This window comes from Desmodus rotundus, chromosome 5 (genome assembly GCF_022682495.2).
Source record: "Desmodus rotundus isolate HL8 chromosome 5, HLdesRot8A.1, whole genome shotgun sequence".
Classification (NCBI taxonomy): Eukaryota; Metazoa; Chordata; class Mammalia; order Chiroptera; family Phyllostomidae; genus Desmodus; species Desmodus rotundus.
In genome coordinates, this window is record NC_071391.1 from 15749230 (window position 1) to 15770155 (window position 20926).

At 40.0% G+C, this 20926-nt stretch overlaps 1 protein-coding gene across 1 annotated transcript in view; it reads right to left on the reverse strand.

Annotated features, from left to right (window-relative positions):
• The window catches only part of HSD17B12 (hydroxysteroid 17-beta dehydrogenase 12), a 136617-nt gene that overhangs the window by 77004 nt on the left and 38687 nt on the right, over nt 1-20926 (reverse strand). The window contains exons 2-3 of the mRNA XM_024558740.4: nt 9105-9151; nt 5229-5304 (exon numbers count right to left, since the gene is read on the reverse strand). Of these exons, the coding sequence (XP_024414508.2) occupies nt 5229-5304; nt 9105-9151 (123 nt within the window). The remainder of the gene's footprint in view (nt 1-5228; nt 5305-9104; nt 9152-20926) is intronic.

Consider the following 20926-nt stretch of genomic DNA (forward strand, 5'->3'; position numbering starts at 1 on the left):
TACTTCATTGGAAAATTGTGAACACACTTATTTGGTCAAATCCACATCGTAAATGCACAGGTCTGATCATAGGTAAAAAGTGAAACCTCACCTTAACCTATTCTCCTGCTGACTATAAATCAGTAAACTTCACATTTCTAAAAGCTTTGCATTTCAAGAGAGAAGGTCACGGAATTACAAGGCCATCCTAAAGCCTTACACTTGGGATAAGTTACAAAAAAGAGAAACATCGTGTTTGGGGTTTTTTTAAATAAAAGAAATGTGTGGTTTTTAAATCAAAGTTGTTTGAACTGCATGTAATCAGATTTACACATAATAATATAACTGTAAATATCACCATCTCTATACATACCTTGCAAACTGAGTTCTTCTGAAAGCTAGTCTCCTTTACATCACACTTTATTGCAAGTACAAACTCAGCTCCGAGTTCAAATCAAAATGGACAGAAAACTTAACATATTAATAATCTTGGCTAACAATAACAAAATAAGCTTATTGAGTATGATGACTTTCAGCTTGTCTTAATTCAACGGGTGATGGGTACCCGTACAAAGAACTATAATTTCATCAAAGCAGTCAATCCTGAAAAAGCACTTCTCCACTGCTGGCAGAACATTTCGCTCCCTACTAACTTGTATATAATCCCTTCAATTTTTTTCTGAAGAACCTTGACTGAGGAGTAGGCTGCCCTGCGCTCACAAGGAATTGCTTCTGAAGGCACGGAATCCCCAAGTCTGCATAAAGACAGTGGACAATCAGAAGGGGAGAGCAGCAAGAAGTCCCCTATTTTCTTCAGGGAGCATGCGGTTTCCTTTTCAATCTCCTCCTTTCTTCTCTCAGTAAGATAAGGAAGAAGGAGGAATGAGTTTAACCCACTGGAGTGAGTTTAACTGCTGGACCAGAGGAGACAAGGTGCCCTTAGTTAAACTACCTTGCTAGGCTTGTCACCTGACTGAACTCTTGCCGACTGGAAAATGGTACCAGGAGTGGGATCCCCAAAATAGACTTCAGAGGACTTTTGTATTGCTTTGCTTTGATCCATGATGCAGTAGCATCGCCATTAATCAAACAAATGCTGGTTGCTGGTTATATAAATTATCTACTGAAAAAGTCAGTGTCTTAAGCAACAGTTGCTACATTTGGGTTTGGCAGAAATAAGCACAAAGAGTATGGTATGGCAGGGCTTCTTCTCAATGCACGGGAGCACCTACCAGAAGAAAATGATAAGCTAGGGCCTTTAAACTTTCAGCTCACATTTATGATCAGAGAAACAGAGAGCTTCCATGGCAGCCCTAATAAAAACTTTTATGCCTAATAGCTACTGGCCTCACCTCACTAACATCAGCTTTACCTGTGCCCGTGGCAGAACTGCAATGCCAGTTGAATTCCACAGACCCACCATGTTTCAGGTAGGAAAGTGAAAGTGCAGAATGAGAAGAGTGAGACCCGCAGACTTAGGACAGGGATGTCTGGGTGAACTCGGCTGAAGCCAAGAATCCCAAACCCCCAAGCTACCCTGAGCCTCCCTTGCCAGTGGAAACAGAAATAGCCCACCCTCCTGTGCCTAAAGGGATTAACTCTCCCTGGCTTCAAGTCCTTTAACCTCAACATAACTCCAAGGGTGGTTTTCTTGCAAGAGAATTCCACTTCTTCTCAAGACACACTGGAGCATCCCTTACTGCCACCATAACAGGGTTGTACCACAGCATTCTCCAGGAAAAAATAAAAGTCGGAGCCACAAAGTTAACGAGTAACTTACACACAAAAATAACTGCAAAATTTTGCTATTTCATATTGGTAGAAACCTGGGACATCTGTGTGAGAATGGATTCTGAGTGTTAGACCAAGGAAAACAGAATATCACACCAGATTGGGCCGTTTTTTTAATGAGTCACTTAGAGATTTAGGATTTAAGAGTTAGCTTGTGTCACTGGAAGGGGCTCTATGAGTTAACTTGGTTGGCTGACTAAAACTTGGACCTGATAAGAGCCTACATTTAACAGATTTGAGAGGTCAGACCCTGCCTGGCGTAACGCAGAGGCAGGGATCCAAGTGCTTAAGAAGAGGACAGCTGGAGTGGATCTGCCACGTGTAACTTGCACACACAACCCCTCCACCCCTGTACTCCGGCAGGCCCAGGGGGTACTCCCTTCACCACGGCTCCAGCTTCGAAACTAGAGTACAACAGTACGGGCAAGAGGTGTTAGCCTGGCCCTTTAACACCCTGCCACTCATAAAACTCATCATGTTGCTACAAAATAAGAACCTCTCCATTTTTTCTCCCTAGCTTCTTCTTTGTTTCCTTCAGGATACCTACTACAAATGGCAATTACTTATTTGTCTGGGTTTTTTTGGTTTGGGACCTATTTGTTCCCTCTTTCTCCTCCACTGGCACATGACTTCCCCGAGGGCGAGGACTGCGTCCATCTCGTTCGGCACCGTACCCTGGCTGCCCAGCACAGCCCCTGGTACACAGGCGCTCCATACACATGCGTTGAAAGCGTAAACAGTCTGTCTTTGTCAACATCAAATTCTGGTACTTTCTTCTTCTGGAAGAGACATGTTCAGGGAAACATTATCCTCCCAAAGAGATGATCCACACCTGAGTTGAAAACTTGAACGAGTTTATAAATCTCCTCTGTGTGTTTCCTCAGCTTAGAGCGAATGACCTGGTCTGCTGATACCACCTCTTCTGTTAAATGTACATTATTCGCAGGAGAAAAATATTTTCCCACACTCTCAATAAGGAAAAGAAACCTTTCCTTACAATAAAGGTCAAGTGAGTGTTTTTACCATCCGCTCCATCATGAAAATGCTCTAACAGAACCCCGTCCTGCTCCAGGATCACATTTCTGCCCACGGCCACGTGTCGCTCCCTATCACAAGTTAACCAAATTCTCAAATCCTCTTGAAGTGTATCTTCTCACTTGCTAGGCAATTTACATACGGCTGGAGCACTTGTTGAAAGAGTGGCATGAGGCAGCTTTTCTGGTTTCTGCGTCAAGCAGATGGCCAATTCATTCATATCACAGCATTTCAAAACAACGTTTTATTTAACCAAAAGCATCTATTTTCTGCATATGAACCTTTACTTTTGGCAACTAGGAGAGGCTCTCATTAACAGCCAATTTTACACGCACACACACACAGCACATCTCATCACTGTGAGACTCACCCGCACGACTACAAGTATTTAAGAGAGAAACAGCACTGAGACCCAGCTGGTTTGCTCAGTTCGCCTACTACAGAAGTAACCACACAGCTTGGCTCAAATTCACGCCTCAGCAAAATTGCAAAATACTGTTGTCTTGGACCTTCAGGGTGGCATTTACATAGAACCGTGCAAGTTAAAATCCTTAAATGCCAACGATTTCCTGTATATCTGTATACCACATGCTCACCTTTGTAAAGATCTGTGCTCTCAGCAGGGTTAAAAATAATTTAGCAAACTTATTATTGGGAATCCATAAAGATCATTTGCACATAAAAGTTAAGTGCATCTATGTACAATTTGTCCAGTAGGATGAGCTATGCTCTGGAAAGAAATAACAAATATATTCCTTACCTCACAAGGTAAGGAATATCTGCTACCTCACGAGGATGCTCAAAAGATCAAGGGCAATAATAAATGTGATGGAATAAATAATAAAGCACTATATAAATGTTAGTAGTAGGTGGTAATGTTAATAAAAACACAGTACGTGTATGCCTTAAACTTAGAGAACTTGATAGTCAATTATGTCTCAGTAAATGTGGGGGGAAAATAATCATCAAATACAGTAGAAATCCCCTCTTCTCAAAGAATTGGGGGAGCTTGTTAGTTGGCTACTTAGAGAAATCAGTTAAAGCAAGGAATCCTACAAAATGATAAATACACATTGTAAGCATTTTATTTTAATTTAAACCAGGTATGGAACTGGAGAGCATTATGCCAAGTGTATTAAGCCAGGCGGTGAAAGACAAATACCACATGATCTCAACTTTAAGTGGAACCTAATCAACAAAACAAACAAGCAAGCAAAATATTACCAGAGACATTGAAATTAAGAACTGACAGTAACCAGAGGGGAGGTGGGAGGGGAAAGTGGAGGGCAAGGGGGTAAGGGTTTTCAGGAATAAGTATAAAGGACACGTGGACAAAATCAAGGGGTGGGGGTGGAAGCAGGGGAGGGAGGTGCAGATGGCTGGGGTGGGGGGGAATGGTGGGAGGAAAATGCAGACAACTGTACTTGAACAACAATGAAATAAAATAAATAAATAAACAAACCATGTATAAGTACAATTCACTAATCCTCTGGGTGGGGCCCAGGCTTTCTCTTTGAGTTCAGATCTGTGGAGGAATCCCAGTCTTTCTGGCATAAACCACACTCATAATGCATCAGTTAATATATGGCAGTTCCAGTTGTTTTGAAATGCAGCAAAAGCTTCAACACAAATGAAATAACCAGAGAGCAAATTTCTTCTCCCTTTTTATAATTCTTTCCAGTATTTTACACTTGTCTTGTTAGCCCCTAATTCCACAGCCAATTTCCAAAAGAACGGACTTTTCTTACTTTTTTCCACAGCATTCAACTTAGTTTTTGTAGAAATAACTCCCCTTTTTACACCAAGAGGCATCAGTTTACAGAATAGGTGAATTGCAGAACAAACACAACTGACTCTTAATGAGAAAGTAATTTGACTTGCAGGTGTCCAAGTGCACAGGCGTCACTGAGAAGCCCACCAGCCATAGTCCCCATCCTGGGAATATCAGCGAGTTTCAGCAAGGATAGGGACAGCACTGGTTTATCCACCTGGCTGTTACTTAGCCGTCAGTTTAAAAGGTCTTTGCTGTAATATAATTCCGGTCTCAAGCACAGCTAACTGTGAAGAAAGTTCAAAATAGTTTCCCTGCCGCGTGTATATCTGCTACCTTTGTATTTTCCTCAACCATAGGATGCATGCTTTAGAGACAACAAAGTCAAAGAGTGAAAAAACACGCAAGAATATTAAAATGAAGCAACAGAAAATGTGTAAGTAGAACAAACATGATAAAATAATCAGAGAATTTGACTTCTAACAAATTAAATGAGTCACTAAAAGACATTTTAAGCAAATTACAATAGCCCTCAATGAGTCCGAAAAAACTGATGATCCATCGTTACAAAAGCTTGTTAACAGAATAAAAAAGCAGCTTTGGTGTTCATTTTCTAATCATAAGGGGAGGGGAGGGCAATGTGGGAACTTACGTATTTCACTGGAAACCTGGTTCAGTTTGTCCTGCGACCTACTGATAAGGACAACCTTCATTCCATGCTTCGCTAACTGAAACAGGAAAACAGACACCGGACAATTGAATCACAACCAGGCATTTGATTTGGAAACAGAAATTATATATATATTCTCATTTTAAGAAAACCCGACCATATGATAATCCAAGTTAAAAAATAAAATAAAATAACCCCAAGTGTAATGAGTGGGCAATCCAAAATGAAGACTTTATAAGAGGATTCCCCAAAGGGTTGACTTTATAAATCAAGCTAGTATATAAATGCCAAAGGGTTTTAGAAGAAATAAATGGTTACTTTTTATTTTGTGTCCATCTAGACAGTTTGAGTTTTTCAAACCATAATTATCGATCACTTCTATAATTCAAAAATTAACTTTAAAGTAGTTTTCATTCAGACTGTATACATAAAGACTGGAGGAATGGCAAAGAAAACCATAGTTAAGATGTTAGCAATTCCAAAATATAGAATCAATTTTAAAAATTTTATTAAGCATTACACCTTATGGACAAGAAAGGCAAACTAAGAGAGGTAATTGGACAAATTAACGAAGAGCCTCCTGAGGAGCGCCTTCCATGTACTTACCCAGCACTCGCTAAGTGCTGCATAGACTAAGGAATGTGGCTTCTCCTCCGGAGACACACAGATATAGGGGCAAAGGAGAAACACTGACACACACAAGTTTTTAGTGAGCTGTTCCAGACAGTATGTCAAAGAGCTGTAAGTTAGCTGCTACAAACTATTAGCAATTTACTAAACTAATATTCTAGTCTTAAATCCTAAAGTTGGTTTTTATTAAGTAAAAAGTGGTATTGCAAATGAGAAGATATAGAACTTTTATTTATTTACTTTTTTAGAGAGAAGGGAAGGGAGGGAGAAAGAGAGGGAGAGAACATCTGTGTGTGAGAGACACATCAACCAGTTGCCTCTTGCACAGCTGGGGACCTGGCCTGCAACCCAGGCATGTGCCCTGACCCAAATCCAACCAGCAACTTTCCGTTTTCGGGATGATGCCCAACCCGCTAAGCCATACCAGTCAGGGCTAGAATACTTTTTTCAATAAAAATAACAAAGGTTGGTAATAATTTGTTAAATTACTCTGCTGTGAAACCACTAAAGAACCCATGAGTCCAAACTGATAGGTTTTTGGTTTGTTTCTTTTTTTTAATTAACAGGGGAGGAAGGATAAAGAAAAGCTTTTATTTAAAGAAAAACAGCATCTAATAAGTGTTAAAGGAAAGACATCCTTAGAAAATCACCATTTTTAAACCACCATGGTAATAACTAATTTAGGAAAAAATTGCCAATGGATGTTAGAACAATTGGGTGAAAAATTATTGGTAAATGGTATATTCACAGTCCTAAAGTACCACCCCACATATTCCTTATTAATTACAATGGAAAAGGTCCCTTTATAACGGAGAATTCTGGTGGGCGGCATTGTCATAAATGATTTATCTTAATACAGTCAATCATGAAACAAGGGGACTCCTTGTGCCTCCTGATCAGATAAAGTCAGGATGCAAAAGCACCTGTTCGACCTGAATCTAATCATGAGGAAGTAATCAGACAAATCCAGATTGAGAAACCTTTCACATAACAACTGGCCTGGAGTTTTCAAAAATGCCCCTGTTGAAAACGCATATACACAAAGGCTAGGGAACTCTTCCAGTCAAGAGACGTGTCACCTAAATGCAATATATTAATCTCTACCTGGATGTGACCACATCTAAAAGAGCTCTAAGAAAAGTTTTGGGGAGAGCTGGGAAATCTGCATATGGGCTGTATGTTATGTAAATAATATTGTATCAAGTTAAACTTCTATGTATCATCACCGTATTGCCATTATAAGGGTGAACGTTCTAGGTCTTAGAAGATTCAGACTGAAATAGTTAGGGATGGATTGTCAGGGTGTCTGTATCTTACAGTCCAGCTAAATGATCACTACAATAAAGTTAAATGCGGCAAATGCTAATAACTGGTGAATCCTGGTAAGGTATATGGGTGTTCATTATATTCTTCTTGCAACTTTTCTGTAGTTTTGATATTCAAGATAAAAAACTGGGAAAACAAAGAAGGATTAAAAAAAGAAAGAAATGTTTGGGAACGACAAATGAGAGATTCGGCAGATCTTCATCATAACCGGGCAATGTCACAGGGTGAGGGTGCCTTCGCAGAACCGGAAGGCAGGGAAGCGTGCCCGGAGAGCACTGCCAAGGTCCCTGCTCTGTATGATGGTCTGCAAACTATTATGGTTTCCTGCGCTATCATCGCATTACCAGTAACTTCAATCCTTTGCCGTGCCTGCCAATTCCTTTCCGACAATCACAGCCCTTCTTGTGAAAATGATACCCTAAACTAAGCCTGGAAATATAACTTATATGATAATAGATCCACCTTTTGGAAAACAGTTCAAAACTGAGGTCTGCCTAATACATGCGAAAGAAGGGAAACGAGACTGCCTTCTTCTGTAATATACTCCAAATACAGGTTATACACCATAAACTCAAAACGGGTTAAAGACTTGAATGTAAGACCCCAAAAAATAAAACTCAGAAGAAAACATTGGCAGTAAACTCTGACAATTCTCTTAGTAATATTTTTTCTGATACATCTACTTAGGCAAGGGAAACATAGGAAAAAATAAACAAATGGGAGTACATCAAACTAAAAAGTTTTTATATTAACAAAACAAAAAGATAACATACTGAATGGAAGAAGATATTCATTAGTGATACATCTGATAAGAGGGTAATACCCAAAATTTAAAAAGAGCTCATGTAACTAACACAAAATAATCCAATTAAAAAATGGGCAGAGAACATGAATAGACACTTCTCCAAAGAGGACATACAAATGGACAATAGACATCACTAATCATCAGAGAGATGCAATTTAATACTACAATGAGATATCACCTCACATCTGCCAGAATGGCCATCATCATTATACCAACAAACGAGAACCCTGGTGCACTGTTGTTGGTGGGAATGCAGACTGGTGCAGCCACCGTGGAAAGCAGTATGGAGCTACCTCAAATAAAATGCAACTACTCTATGATCCAGCAAGTCCATTTCTGGGTATGTATCTGAAGAAATCCAAAACACTAATCCAAAGGATATATGTATACCTATGTTCACTACAGTGTAATATTTACAACAGCCAAGCATGGAAGCAATCCAAGTGCCCATCAATATACCAGTGGATAAAGATGTGGTGATATTAATGCATACAATTCAATAGTACTCAGGGAAAAAAAAAAGATTGAAATCTTACCATTGGCAACAACATGGATGGACCTAGAGGGTATTATGCTAGGTATAATAAGTCTGACAGAAAACAACAAATAACATATGATTTTACTTATTGTGGAATCCAAAAAGCAAAGTAAATGAACAAACAAAGCAGAAACACACTCTTAGATACAGAGAACAAACTGAGGGCTGCCAGGTGGGAGAGGGGCCAGGGGGCTGGGTGAAGAAGGTGAAGGGATTAAGAAGTCTAAACGGGCAGTTACAAAATAGCCACAGGGATGGATGTACAGTGCAGCAAAGGGAATATAGTCAATCATATTTTATTAACTATGTATGGTGTCAGGTGGGTACTGGAATTATCAGAAGAATCACTTCATAAATTATATGATTATATACCTGAAACTAATATAAAATAATTTTAAATGTCAACTGTAATTGAAAAATTAAAAAAAAAGAAACCAAGGACTGTTCATACCTACACAATATAAAATAATGTTATACTAAAATTTTACAATTCCAACTTACCAGGGTAGAAAGTTTTACACTCATTTTGTATTAAAGAAAGGTCTTGAAAATGACCTACCTCTTCTGCATATGATTTTCCAATTCCATCAGTACTACCTGTGACAACTGAGAAAAGAGAGAAAGTAAGTTTAGTTTAAGAATTAAAATAAAGAACTGATCATACACAGTTAGGAGCCATCAATTAGACACACGAGGTCAATAAACTAATTTTTAAAAATTATAGGCAGTTTGAAAATTGAATAACATCTATTCCTTCTATGGAAAAGCACATTCCTCTTAAAAGCTCAAACACTTAGACGGCAGAAACATTTGATCATCATAATGGGACAGGCTGCATCTCATCTCGGAAATACCGAAATCGTGTTTGTTACAAATTCAGAGCACAGCTGTCTGCTCCAAAAGGTTCGGGATGCTCCATGAGGTTCTCCAAACTATTTACAGATTATGGAAAATAAGTCATGATGTAAAGTAGGATTTTCTTGTATTTGTCCTGAAACTGCTATCCATCCATCTACCTATCTATACCTATTTCTCTCTCTCATCTCCATCTCTTTCTCCCCCACCTCTCCTTTCCTCTCTCCCCTTGTCCCCTCCTTGTCTGTTGAAGATACTGGATCATATGTTTACACTTTCCCAGCCTGGCATTTGCTGACTGCATCCCCTGATGTCATTTAACAAGTCTATCTGTCCCCTAGTGGTTGGCTACAGATGCTTGATCGAATTCAGGTTTGATTTTTGATAAGAACCCTTTATAAGTAATACTGCATATTTGCACCAGGAAACATATTTCCAGTTATCTTTCTCTTGCTTTATTAGCAGTCATTGATGGCATATTATTTCATTAGAAATTGCAAAATGGTGATATTTAATATTTAAATTCTATCACTCCATCCTCGCTCATTAGCTGGAATATTTCCAGAGGGAAATAACTCGTTATTAGTTATTTGGTAACAGTAATACAGAGTTTACATGGGAACACAAGATAAATGTTTGGGTTTTTGCTCCTTTGTTTATCAGTTTTCAAAATAAATTGGTTCCCTAGCAACTTACGAAGGTGGTAACCCATGTGTTTTTATCATCGTGGTTTTATTTATAAAAAACATTATTAATTTATGGATTGAAACATGTATGGTAGAGCCCATACAAAATTAAGCTTTACATGAAAGTTCCTCCAACCTCATGATCAATTCAGTGGCACAGTTCTGTAACTTTTCAGCTCCTGAGTATTTTGTAGGGGCCAAAGAGTATAGGGGAACCCGAATTTTATACTACGTTCATGTTACTGACTCACTAGTGTTTCACGCACGAAGGATAAACCTTTTTTTAATGTTTCCAATTCTCTCCTTTTCCTTCTATCTGTGGTAACCTTTTTGCTCTCTGCAAGATCCCCAGAATCCCTCCTCTCCCCTTCCTTCAAAGCTGTTCAAGCTCCACCAACTCCACTCTTCCAGATCCCTTCAAACAAACGAAACTCTTCTCTCCTCCAAACTCCCACAGCTCTTTCCATGCACGGCTCTGCTGGCACCTACGACTCTCTACTTTGAGTTGTATTTCCTGACGTGTATCTGTCTTAATTCTTATTCCAGGCTCCTTGTTATGTGACAGGCAGAAGGCAGGTGCTCAGGAGACATTTGCTGAAAGCATGAATGATGCTCAGCACTTAGTGTAACAGACTACTAAACACACAATGCTTCGCCTGTTTCTCTGGAAACCTGGTTTCTCAAAGTTCTTCACATTACAAGTACACTTACTTACACTCTCCTAACCCATCTGCCACTCATCTCTCTGTTTACAGAGCCTTTTGTACCTAGATTGTTTTGTTCATTCTCTACGACTGCGGAGCAAGCAAATCCTATATAAATACAGCAGTGAGTTGATGGTAATATCAGATTTCTTGGATTAGGGCCTTAAAAGTTCCTTAATAAGAAAATGCTCAAGAATTAAACTATAATAAAGTCACTCCATATAATGTATCCAGAATTTTTGGCTAGAATATACATATTTCAAAAGAATACAGATGACTCTACGTGTGTATGTCTGTGTTCTCGAAGTCACACGGCAGGTAGTTAGTTTGCAATAATATCCAAACATCACCAAGTCATCTGCTGAACTTCAGGCAATTATAGAAGTTTATTAAGACATGTGGAATGAGGACAAGGATTGTCCAGCTTTTGCTTTTAAAAATATATTCTTTGTTTAAAGCTACATTATCTTCCAACAATAGTAGCAGAGATAGCTTGTTTTGGGACAGAAAAATCCTTTAAGTTCAATAATTTTTCATTTTTATAATATACTAGTGTAATTCTCACTATTAAGATGATACCATATTGTCTGGGGAGTCAACTTCTCATTACTAATTTTAGGAATCTAACCCAAACACACCATTTTCAATCAAGAGTCTTTTGTGGTTGCTTCTGGGGTACCGGGGAAAGACAGGAAAGAGATTACTAATTTTTATTCTTTTTACTACTAACCATGTGTATGTACTGCTTTTCTAAAAAAGAAGTCTTTTCCTTCTTTTGAAGAATTCTTCATCTATTCCCGTTTCTTTAAATCGGTGTTTCCCAAGTCACTTGATATTTTCTTAAAAACTGATTTTTTTAAGTAACATTTAATAGGTAACAATTATTTGATTACTATTCACTTAATTATTTGATTATTATAAAAGGCCACCAGTTCAATTAATATAAGTAGAGTCTTAGTGTAAAATATGTGTATCTGTAACTATTAAATTTTAAAAACACTCATCAGTGCAGTACCTAAGATAATCTCTTGGTTTGCCTTTCGGGAAACACTGATCCAACCACAATCACCCGATACACCTACCACCTCGCAATGAAAACCTAAGGAAACAGAGACCAGCTCCCAAGTCATCCAAATTAGAAGTAGTGCCTGGTTTTTGTGATTTCTTAAAATGAAAAAAGTAAGCACGTAGGACTGCACTGATAAGACGAAATGTGCAGACACAACCCAAGGGACAACTCTTCATGTGTTGATATGCACAACCAGGCCAGAGCCCACCATCTTCCTAAGTAGCCATTCTTCCCTCCCTTCTTTGCATCAATCAAGGCCTGGAATACAGACTCTACTTTCCAACCTCCCTAGCAGCTAGGGACGGCCATGGGATTAAATTCTAGAACTAATACGCATGCGGTGCCGTGAGGGACTTTGAGAAAGCTTGCTTAAAGGACGCTGACTCAGCAGGAGAGGTGCCCTTTTGCTCTTCTTCTAGCCAACTCAACAGCGGTGGCTGCCGCTCCAGCAGCAGTCTTGAGCAACAAAGTAACCTGGAGGGTAGAAGCCATGGGCTAAGATGAAGGCTCACAGGAATCAAGGTTCCTGATGACTCCGTGGCATTACCAGCCACTTTTTAAAAACTAATCATTTCGGTTTTTATTGTTTACCACGGAGAATCAGACATATACAAAAATTCTAGTCTTCTTTAAAATAGGTGAAAAACTTCTGTATGGTTTAAGTCACTGTAATAGACCCAGAAAAGCAAGAGAAAGTTGTCAGTAAATTATTAAAGCACAATATTTAGTATTCATCATAAGAATATTTGTTCAAGGTATTTCACTGGTATTATCCAGTTAATTACCACAGCAGCTTATCACCCCAATCTAAGCTGTCACCCCAACACACAAGGACTTGTGCAGCGAACCTTTCAGGCCCTCCTCACTCAATTCATGCTACACAGTTCAGAATCATCCCTCTGAAACACCGTTTTTATGATCTCAGTCTCCTGTCAAGAAGTGACAACGTTTCCCCATTGCCAGTTATATAAAACTTAAAACTTCCTGCCATCCAGTTCTCCCCATTGCCAGCACCTGGGGCTGCCATCATTCATCTCCCACCAAAACTGCTGCAACCGACTTCTAACGCAGTCCCCTGCTCCCATTCTTACTCCTCTCCAACTGACTCTCCACACTGCAGCCAAAGCCATTACTCCAAAGGGAAAATCTGGCATCACTTCCCTGCCTAAAACCTGTCAATGGCTTCCCACTGCCCTTATTCTTTACAAGGCCTTCCATGAGCTGACCTGAGGTCCCATCATCTTCCTCCACCACTCACTGCCCCGGCCATGCTGACATTTTCCCAGCTCCTCTGAGGTAATATGCTCTCTCTCTACACATGCTGCTCCCTCCACTCCCAATTTCACACCAGCCAGTGTCTCCCTCCCATCCTTGAGGTCTTCAGTTAAGTATCTCCTCTCCCATTAAGTCTTTCTTAACCTCTAGACGAATAGGATCTCAAAACTCTCTGTCCCCAATGTACTTTGTACTCCCTCTTCATTGCTATCATATAGGTTTCCATAGAGGTCTGAGTCACCACTGCTGACCTTTAAAAAAAACCAGTTATTTTTACCAGAAAGATGGGCTTATTCAAGAATAGTAGAGAATTGCAATTTGGGACAATGATACCACAGCAAAAACTTCAGGCAAGTCCAGCAAACAAAGGAGAGGAAAGTTATTTCACAGAGAAAAAGTAAGATGTTGGTGGGGTATTGAACGAAAGTCCATGAGGGAAAGAGAGTTCAGGGTGGTGATGGCTTCCCATTGGCTCAGTCGCAAGGGTTCCCATTGGCTGGGCTTTGTGCTAGGCAAGGAGAAAATCTTCCATCCACTGGAGTACCAGAGACACATCTTGTTGAAAACACAAGGCATATCCGCTCTCTTTGGGCCTGTAATTATCCATTCTTCCTGTTGGGGTGTGTAATGGAGGTAGCGTAGTAGGGCCTGACAGCTCCCCCATCAGGCCTCCTTACTCCATTTAAAATGAGGTTTCCTTTATTCATTTTTGCAACACAATGCCTGGCAAAAGCAGATGATCAACAAGGTTTTGCTGGATGGATGAATGAATGAGTGAATGAATAAAAGGTGATTGTGAATGGAAAACTAGCCTCTTAGGACACGATCCACTGTTTTATGCAGCTTTTTTTTTTTTTTAAGAAATAATGCCCAATCACCTACTGTACAAACCCGATATACTCTTCAACCCCTCTCACCATCAAAAATCAGTGATCTAAAACAAAATTTTAAAAAATTTAACAGAAAAGTTTCCCTTTGTGATAAACCTGTAGATACACATTTTCAAAGGATACTGAGGCTATCTTTGAAAAGAGATGATTTTGAATGTTAAAGAAAATGACCTCACTCATAATGTTCCTGGGTGGATATGAAGTGAATAAATCCAAAGCAGAATTAGGGGGAGGGAAGATGAACCATCCTGGTTTAGTAAAGCATGGCAAGTTACCAAAATACTGACAGTTTCCGGTTCTTACAAAGATTTACTTCTTCAATGAATGCTGGGTGTTCTCAGATTTCATTTGGCTGTGAAGTAAGTAGGTAAGGCAGTTTTCAACAAACACAGAAAAAAAAGATACAGGTATCACCCATAACCAATAGCCTCAGGTATTACCCACAATCCTGTGGGTTGTGGGAGAACATATGATGGCCAGGGGCAGAACTGAGATTGAGGAAAAAAGAAAGGGGGAGAGGAAATTTAAAAAGGCTTATGGCTTCCTATATAAATATAACACCAGAACCCAAATTTGCAAGCCTTTGAGAAGAGGGAAACTGACAACTAGAAAGAATATCCCAACTTGGCATCCAACACGTCTAGCTTGCTACAGATTATATAAAACACTGGCAACTGACCAGGGCTCAGCTTCCAGACTTTATACAGTCAACAAAAATACATTAGTTTGTGTAGGTTAAAAATATTCTACTCTTTTTGTCCTCAATTTGCTAGGAACAGATATTTTTAGTAAGTACCAAATCAACCTTATCAGAATCAAACATCAAAAATAGACTAGAGAAACACTGGAAGCAAACACGTTATTTTTAGCTCTTCTGTCTACCCACCAAGTTCTGACTGCAGAGCCCATGCATAAGCGCTTAGTTATTCCTGGCAGGTTCCTTCCTGACCCTTTTCCCCCCCGCTCTGAACACCTGAATGCAGAAAACACTCGATTGATTAAAGATTAATACTGCCGCAAACCATGACAGCTGCCTTTCCTCTGAGTGCTTTTGCGGGGTGGGGAGAATAGAAAATGACAGAGAGCTTGCATCAGTATTCCACTGGGGATCTATTACACGGAAAGAAAATTGCTATTTCAATTCCCTTTTGTTACTAAAAATAGCAGTCTCGATGGATTCAAGCAAACAGGGAACAGGGCTTAGCAGTGCTGAATTTAGAAACCACTGAAGTCCCAAAGAGCAAATGCTAACGTAGTCTAGTCTAACACATGCCAGCTCATATCTAACAAAGAACAAAGAGAAGCATGCAGGCTGCCAGTTAATAAAACAGCAACAAATTCCTGCATTTTTATTAAAGGTAATCAGTGAAAGTGATGCAAAATAAGAAAAGACTACTCTCATTTGTTCTTCTAATCATATTTGAATAAAAATAATTTTACAGGAAAATACAGATTATGCATAAACCCAGATATTGTGGGCATTTCCCACAACCTCGTGGTATGGGAAAGTTACACTTTTTTTTTTTCAAGCGCAGTAAGTTACTATAGAAAGAAAATGCCCAGTATACACATATGCTGACCCGTGAGAGAGGCCCTTCCCCCACACAGGCCTCCCAGGTTCTCTAATCACCAGCCCTCTCAGCCTTCCCTCCTCTGCTCTTGACCCAACCAAATACTGCAGATAGTTACAGCATGCCCCTTAAAAAACTAACGAAATAGCAAAAACGACAAAGAGCAAGACATAACAACATTCCAAAACAACCTATAGGTTCCAAACAGAAAAAAGGAGGAAGTTAAGAAAAGCAGGATCTGCCAAAGGCAGCTGATCCAATGGACTGACTTCCAGGCAAGGACTTGTAATTCCTTCTAATGGCACTAAACCCCCAAAATATAGTCTGCCTGCTTTTTTCACTTCACTTGGTTAAGTGAAAACCTTTCTAGATGAGTCATTTCACTTAGTACCACGTCCTCTTTACAAACGCAAACCCCTGCCTAAGAATCAAAAAGCTGTCAATCCTGTGCCTCAGTGTGATTTAGTGGGATCAAACTGCTGTGTGGCGTCGTCTGGGAACATCCAAAAGGTAAGCGTAACGTGGAAGGGGTTCCTGAGAGTAGGAATTCTGGCTGAGAGCAAAGAAGTTACTACTCCTGGATCACAGGCCTAGTAAAACCATCATGGAAAGACGTTAGGCTTTCGCTATTTTAGTACGAAGAGGGTATATGAAGTGGGTTAAAATGGGCAAAGGATTTGCATACATGCTCATCTAAAGAAGTTATACAAATGGACATAACCCGCCATCTTCTCAGACGGCCAGCATCTGAATAAAGTGCCCATAAAGATTTTAAAAACAAAGAAACAGAAAAAGAAGTTATGCAAATGACCAACAGGCACGTGACAAAATGTTCAACATCTTTAAGGAAATGAAAATCAAAACTACAGTGACAAAACAGTTTGGCCATAATTTTTAAAAAACAAAAATGGAAAACAAAAAAGTAAAAAGGTGAATAAATTGGAATTCTTGTGCATTGCTGGTGGGAATGTAAATGGTGCAGCTGCTGAGGAAGAGTTTTGTGGTTCCCCAAAAAGATATACAAAGACCCAATAATGCGATACACATAAAAGAATTGAAAACAGGTGCTCAGCCAGAAACTTGTACAGGAATGTTTGTAGCAGCGCTATTCTCAAGAGCCAAGAAGTGGAAACAGTCCGAATGCCCGTCAACGGATGAACAGATTTTTCTAGATGTGGTATATCCATCCATACAAGGGAACATTAGCAGCCGCAAAAAGGAATGAAGGACTAACACATGTCACAATGTGGGTGAACACTGTGTACGAATACTATGCTAACTGGATGCCATATGCAAAAGATCACAGACTGTATGATTCCATTTACATGAAACACCTAGAATTCGTCAATCAACAGAGAAAGAGGAGTGGGTGCCAGGGCTAGGAAATGAGGCTTGAGGAGGGACTGCTTAATGGGTATGGTGTTTCCTTTTGAGGTGATAAAAAAAGGTCTTAGAGCTAGACAGAAGTGATTGTTGTAAACCACAGAGAATGTAGGGAATTGTGCAATTTAAAATGGTTAATTGGGCCCCAACTGGTGTGGCTTAGTAGAACGAGTGCTGGCCTGCGAACCCAAAGAGTCGCTGTTCCGATTCCCAGTCGGGACACATGCCTGGGTTGTGGGCCAGTCCCCGGTGGGGAGTGCGAGAGAGGCAACCCACACACTGACGTTTCTCACCCTTTCTTTCTCCCTCCCCTGCCCTCTGTCTAAAAATAAATAAATAAAAATCTTTTTTAAAAATAAAACAAAATGATTGTTAATTTCATGTAGAAAATTTTACCTCCATCTTTTTAATCTCTTTAAAAAACAACTAGTAAATATTAGTTTTTTACCAAAAGCTAGATCAAGAAAGGAAAAGAAATTTCTATTTCTCTTGCTGTATCATCCCTTAAATTCAGGAAGTAAAATCCCATCAATAACATCATTAAACTTACACAACAGAATACAGAGGAACCTGAGTTTGGATTGTTCCTATGAGTACAACAGCACTTTTACTTGTATTTAAATTTATTGAGTATGTAAAAGTGACAAACACAGTAGTAAACATGCTGTTTTAATTTTCCCAATGCTATATTAGGTATAATTAGTAACTGCCCCAGTAACTATATGAGTGACAGTTATACATAATGAGATCTTTTTATAGCCTATGGGACTGGCTGGGGAAGCTGGACCCTTCCACTGTGCAGGGAATTTGGGGACCAAAGATTTAAACGAAGGAAGAATAGAGACTCGGACCTTCTCCTTCCCCTTGCTCACCCTGCTGGGGCCTGGAGCACTCCTGGACCAGCAGGCCCTGGAACCTAGTGGTCTGGCAGCGGCCCTGGGCCCTGGGCCCTGAAGCATGGGGAGCAGCAGCGGTGGCAGCATGGCTGCGCGAGCTACATCCTATGACTGAGGCTGAAAGATGACTGAAGCGGGAACGAGCTAAGCCACTTGGGTGGTGGTGCTGCAGCCACCAGCATTTCCCAAAGGACAGTATTTTCAATGGGAGAAAGAACTCCAAGTGCAGGCTTGACATAATCTGGCAAAGGGTGGTGGAGTTTTTCTTTGGATGTTTTAGAGGGGATGAGTTCTGAGGCAGAAGCCTGCCACTCTTCCAAAACTGTGTAACTTTTAAATAAAAGATTCCTTTCCTTTTCTACCAAACCTCTGTCCCCAGAATTTCGCCTAGAGGGTGATAGCAGATAGTAGATCCCACATTACTGTTTGGTAACAAAACCACCTCACAGAGGTTAAGAGACCTTCCAATGGTCACATCACGTTAAATCTAATCACCGGAACATGAACTCACCACACAACAGGACACTAACTTATAAACTTGGAACTATCTGTCACAGTCACATTTAGCAATAATGCATGGTGCACATACATACTGCAAGGAGTTCGTTGCTCGTTAATCAAATAATGCAGAATCCAACTTTATTTTTCACTATTATTTAACCGCCTCTTAACCCCAACCAGTCTGTCTGGTGTTACCCAAATATAACATGCCAGGAATCTGCTCCATGTTGTACCCAAGTCACTCATACTGAGAATGACATTTTTCTCTACTTCCCAACCTCATCAGCCACCTTTCAATAACCTGAACTTCTAAGCTTTACAGACCACGACAGTCGTTAAGTCTAGCTCACTATGTGACCTCTAGGTCGTCAAAGCCCCTCTATTAGTAGAGGGTAAATAATTTACACAAGTTCAAAACAACTGGAAGCAAAAAATAAAAATCAGAACCAAAGTCCCCTGACTTGTTTGTTATCTGATTCTTAATCATAATGATTAATTAGATTCTAAAATATGGCAAGGAAAAAGAGTTTAATGGAAGAGTTATGAGTCTTATCTCTGATATGCAATGTAATTATTTTCTTCTTACTGTGGAGTAGTTAACATTCAAATGAGACTCGTCCAGCCTATGCAACTGTTTTATGTTCCACATAAACCGTAACGTTGCCTCTACTCCTATGTAAGAAATGCACATCTCGTAAATGCCTGTAGGTTCGAAGTTACTTCAACAAGTCCAGACTGGAACAGTCCTATAGCTCAAAATAAGAAATAGTAGCTTTTGACATACCTGATGATTATACACATTTAAATGGTAGAGTAATATCTCTTCCCTTAGCTTACTAGCAGTATGCACGCACACTAATAGGACAATAGTGCCTACTAATGAGTGCCCTTGAAATACATAACTCCAGCCTTGAAAAAATGACAGTTGTAATGGGAGCTAAATGCTAATTCCAATAATTAATTTCTTTCGAATGGTCCGAATTTATAAACACCTAGGTAGATATATAGGGAGGGTCTAGTTTAGGTTATTTGGCTTGTTTCAATCTAATTCATCCAGTTTAAGCTTTTAACAACAATCTTCAGGTAAGTGGTGGGTAAATTCCTCCAAAACAAAGAGACCTTGGACATCAGTCGCGCTGAAAAGTCCCTCCCTACTAAGAAACTGCTTTTGAGCCGCTGGTTTCACTCAGTAACACTACAATATATTTTGACCCAGAGTTCCTTAGTGAATAATTTCTTTTTTTTCAAAGATTAAACACTTCCCTAAAGGTCTAAAATGTTCATGCTTCAGCCAAAGAGGCCTCACTACATCCCTAGGTACTTTACTCCCAGGAGAAGTCAAGTTCACCTACTTGTTATGCCTCAGACAGGCCTATGAAGAACTTCAAAATAGCCTATCCAAATGATAATTTCATAAACGATTAAGATATATATCTTGAAGTCCGACAAGTATCAACAACTAATGAAAGGAAAGAATAAAGAATGCTAATCTATTCTCTCTAGTTGGGTTTTTTTCCCCTTAACTCAGCCCTGAAGAGCCCAAACCATGGAAGCACAGTCCCCTCCTGTCAGACAGCATCTGGCCGGATCCTCTTTCAACTTTTTAGGAAAACCCAAGACTGCCAATGAAATTATGCTAAACAACTCAGCAAATATCACACTTTTCAAAATGAACATTCAGTAAGACCCATTTCCAACTGAATCTTTTCAAAGGTGCTTCCCATAATCCAGCACTGTTTTTCTCAGCTGCAAAGATTATATTCCACATAAAAGAGTGGTGAGTTGACTAGCAGTCAGGAAACCTATGTTCTGGTCCTGGTTCTGCTAATGAACCTGGACCAGTAACCAACATTTCTGAGTCCGACTTTCAGCATCTTTTTTAGACTTTTTTTTTATCCTTGCCCAAGGACATGCTTATTGATTTTTAGAGAGAAGGGAAGGGAGGGAGGGAGAGAGGAAAGACACATCAGTGGGCAAGGGAAACACTGATGGGTTGCCTTCCCGTACATGCCGTGACCAGCGACCAAACCTGCAGCCCAGGAGTGTGCATTAGCTCTGTGCTCTGACCCGGAGTCGAACTCGCTCTGTTTCAGTTTACAGGACGATGTTCCAGCCAACTGAGCCACGCTAGCCAGGGCTTTTCAGCATCTTTTTTTTATTTTAAGATTTTACTTATTAATTTTTAGAGAGAGGGGAAGGGAGAGAGAAAGAGAGGGAGAGAAACATCATATGAGAGAGAAATATTGATCAGTTACCTCTCACACACACCCCAACTGGGGACTGAACCCACAACGCGGTCATGTGCCCTGACCAGGAATCAAACTGGTGACCTCTCACCTTGCAGAACAACGCCTAACCAACCGGTCAGGGAGAAAGAGAGGGAGAGAATCATCGATATGAGAAACATAAACTGGTTGCCTCCTGCATACGCTCCGAATGAGGACGGAACCGGAAACCCAGGCATGTGTTCTCACTGGGGTCAAACCAGCGGGATGATGCCCAGCAAACTGAGCCACACTGGTCAGGGCTGGGGCTATCATTTTTGATAGTT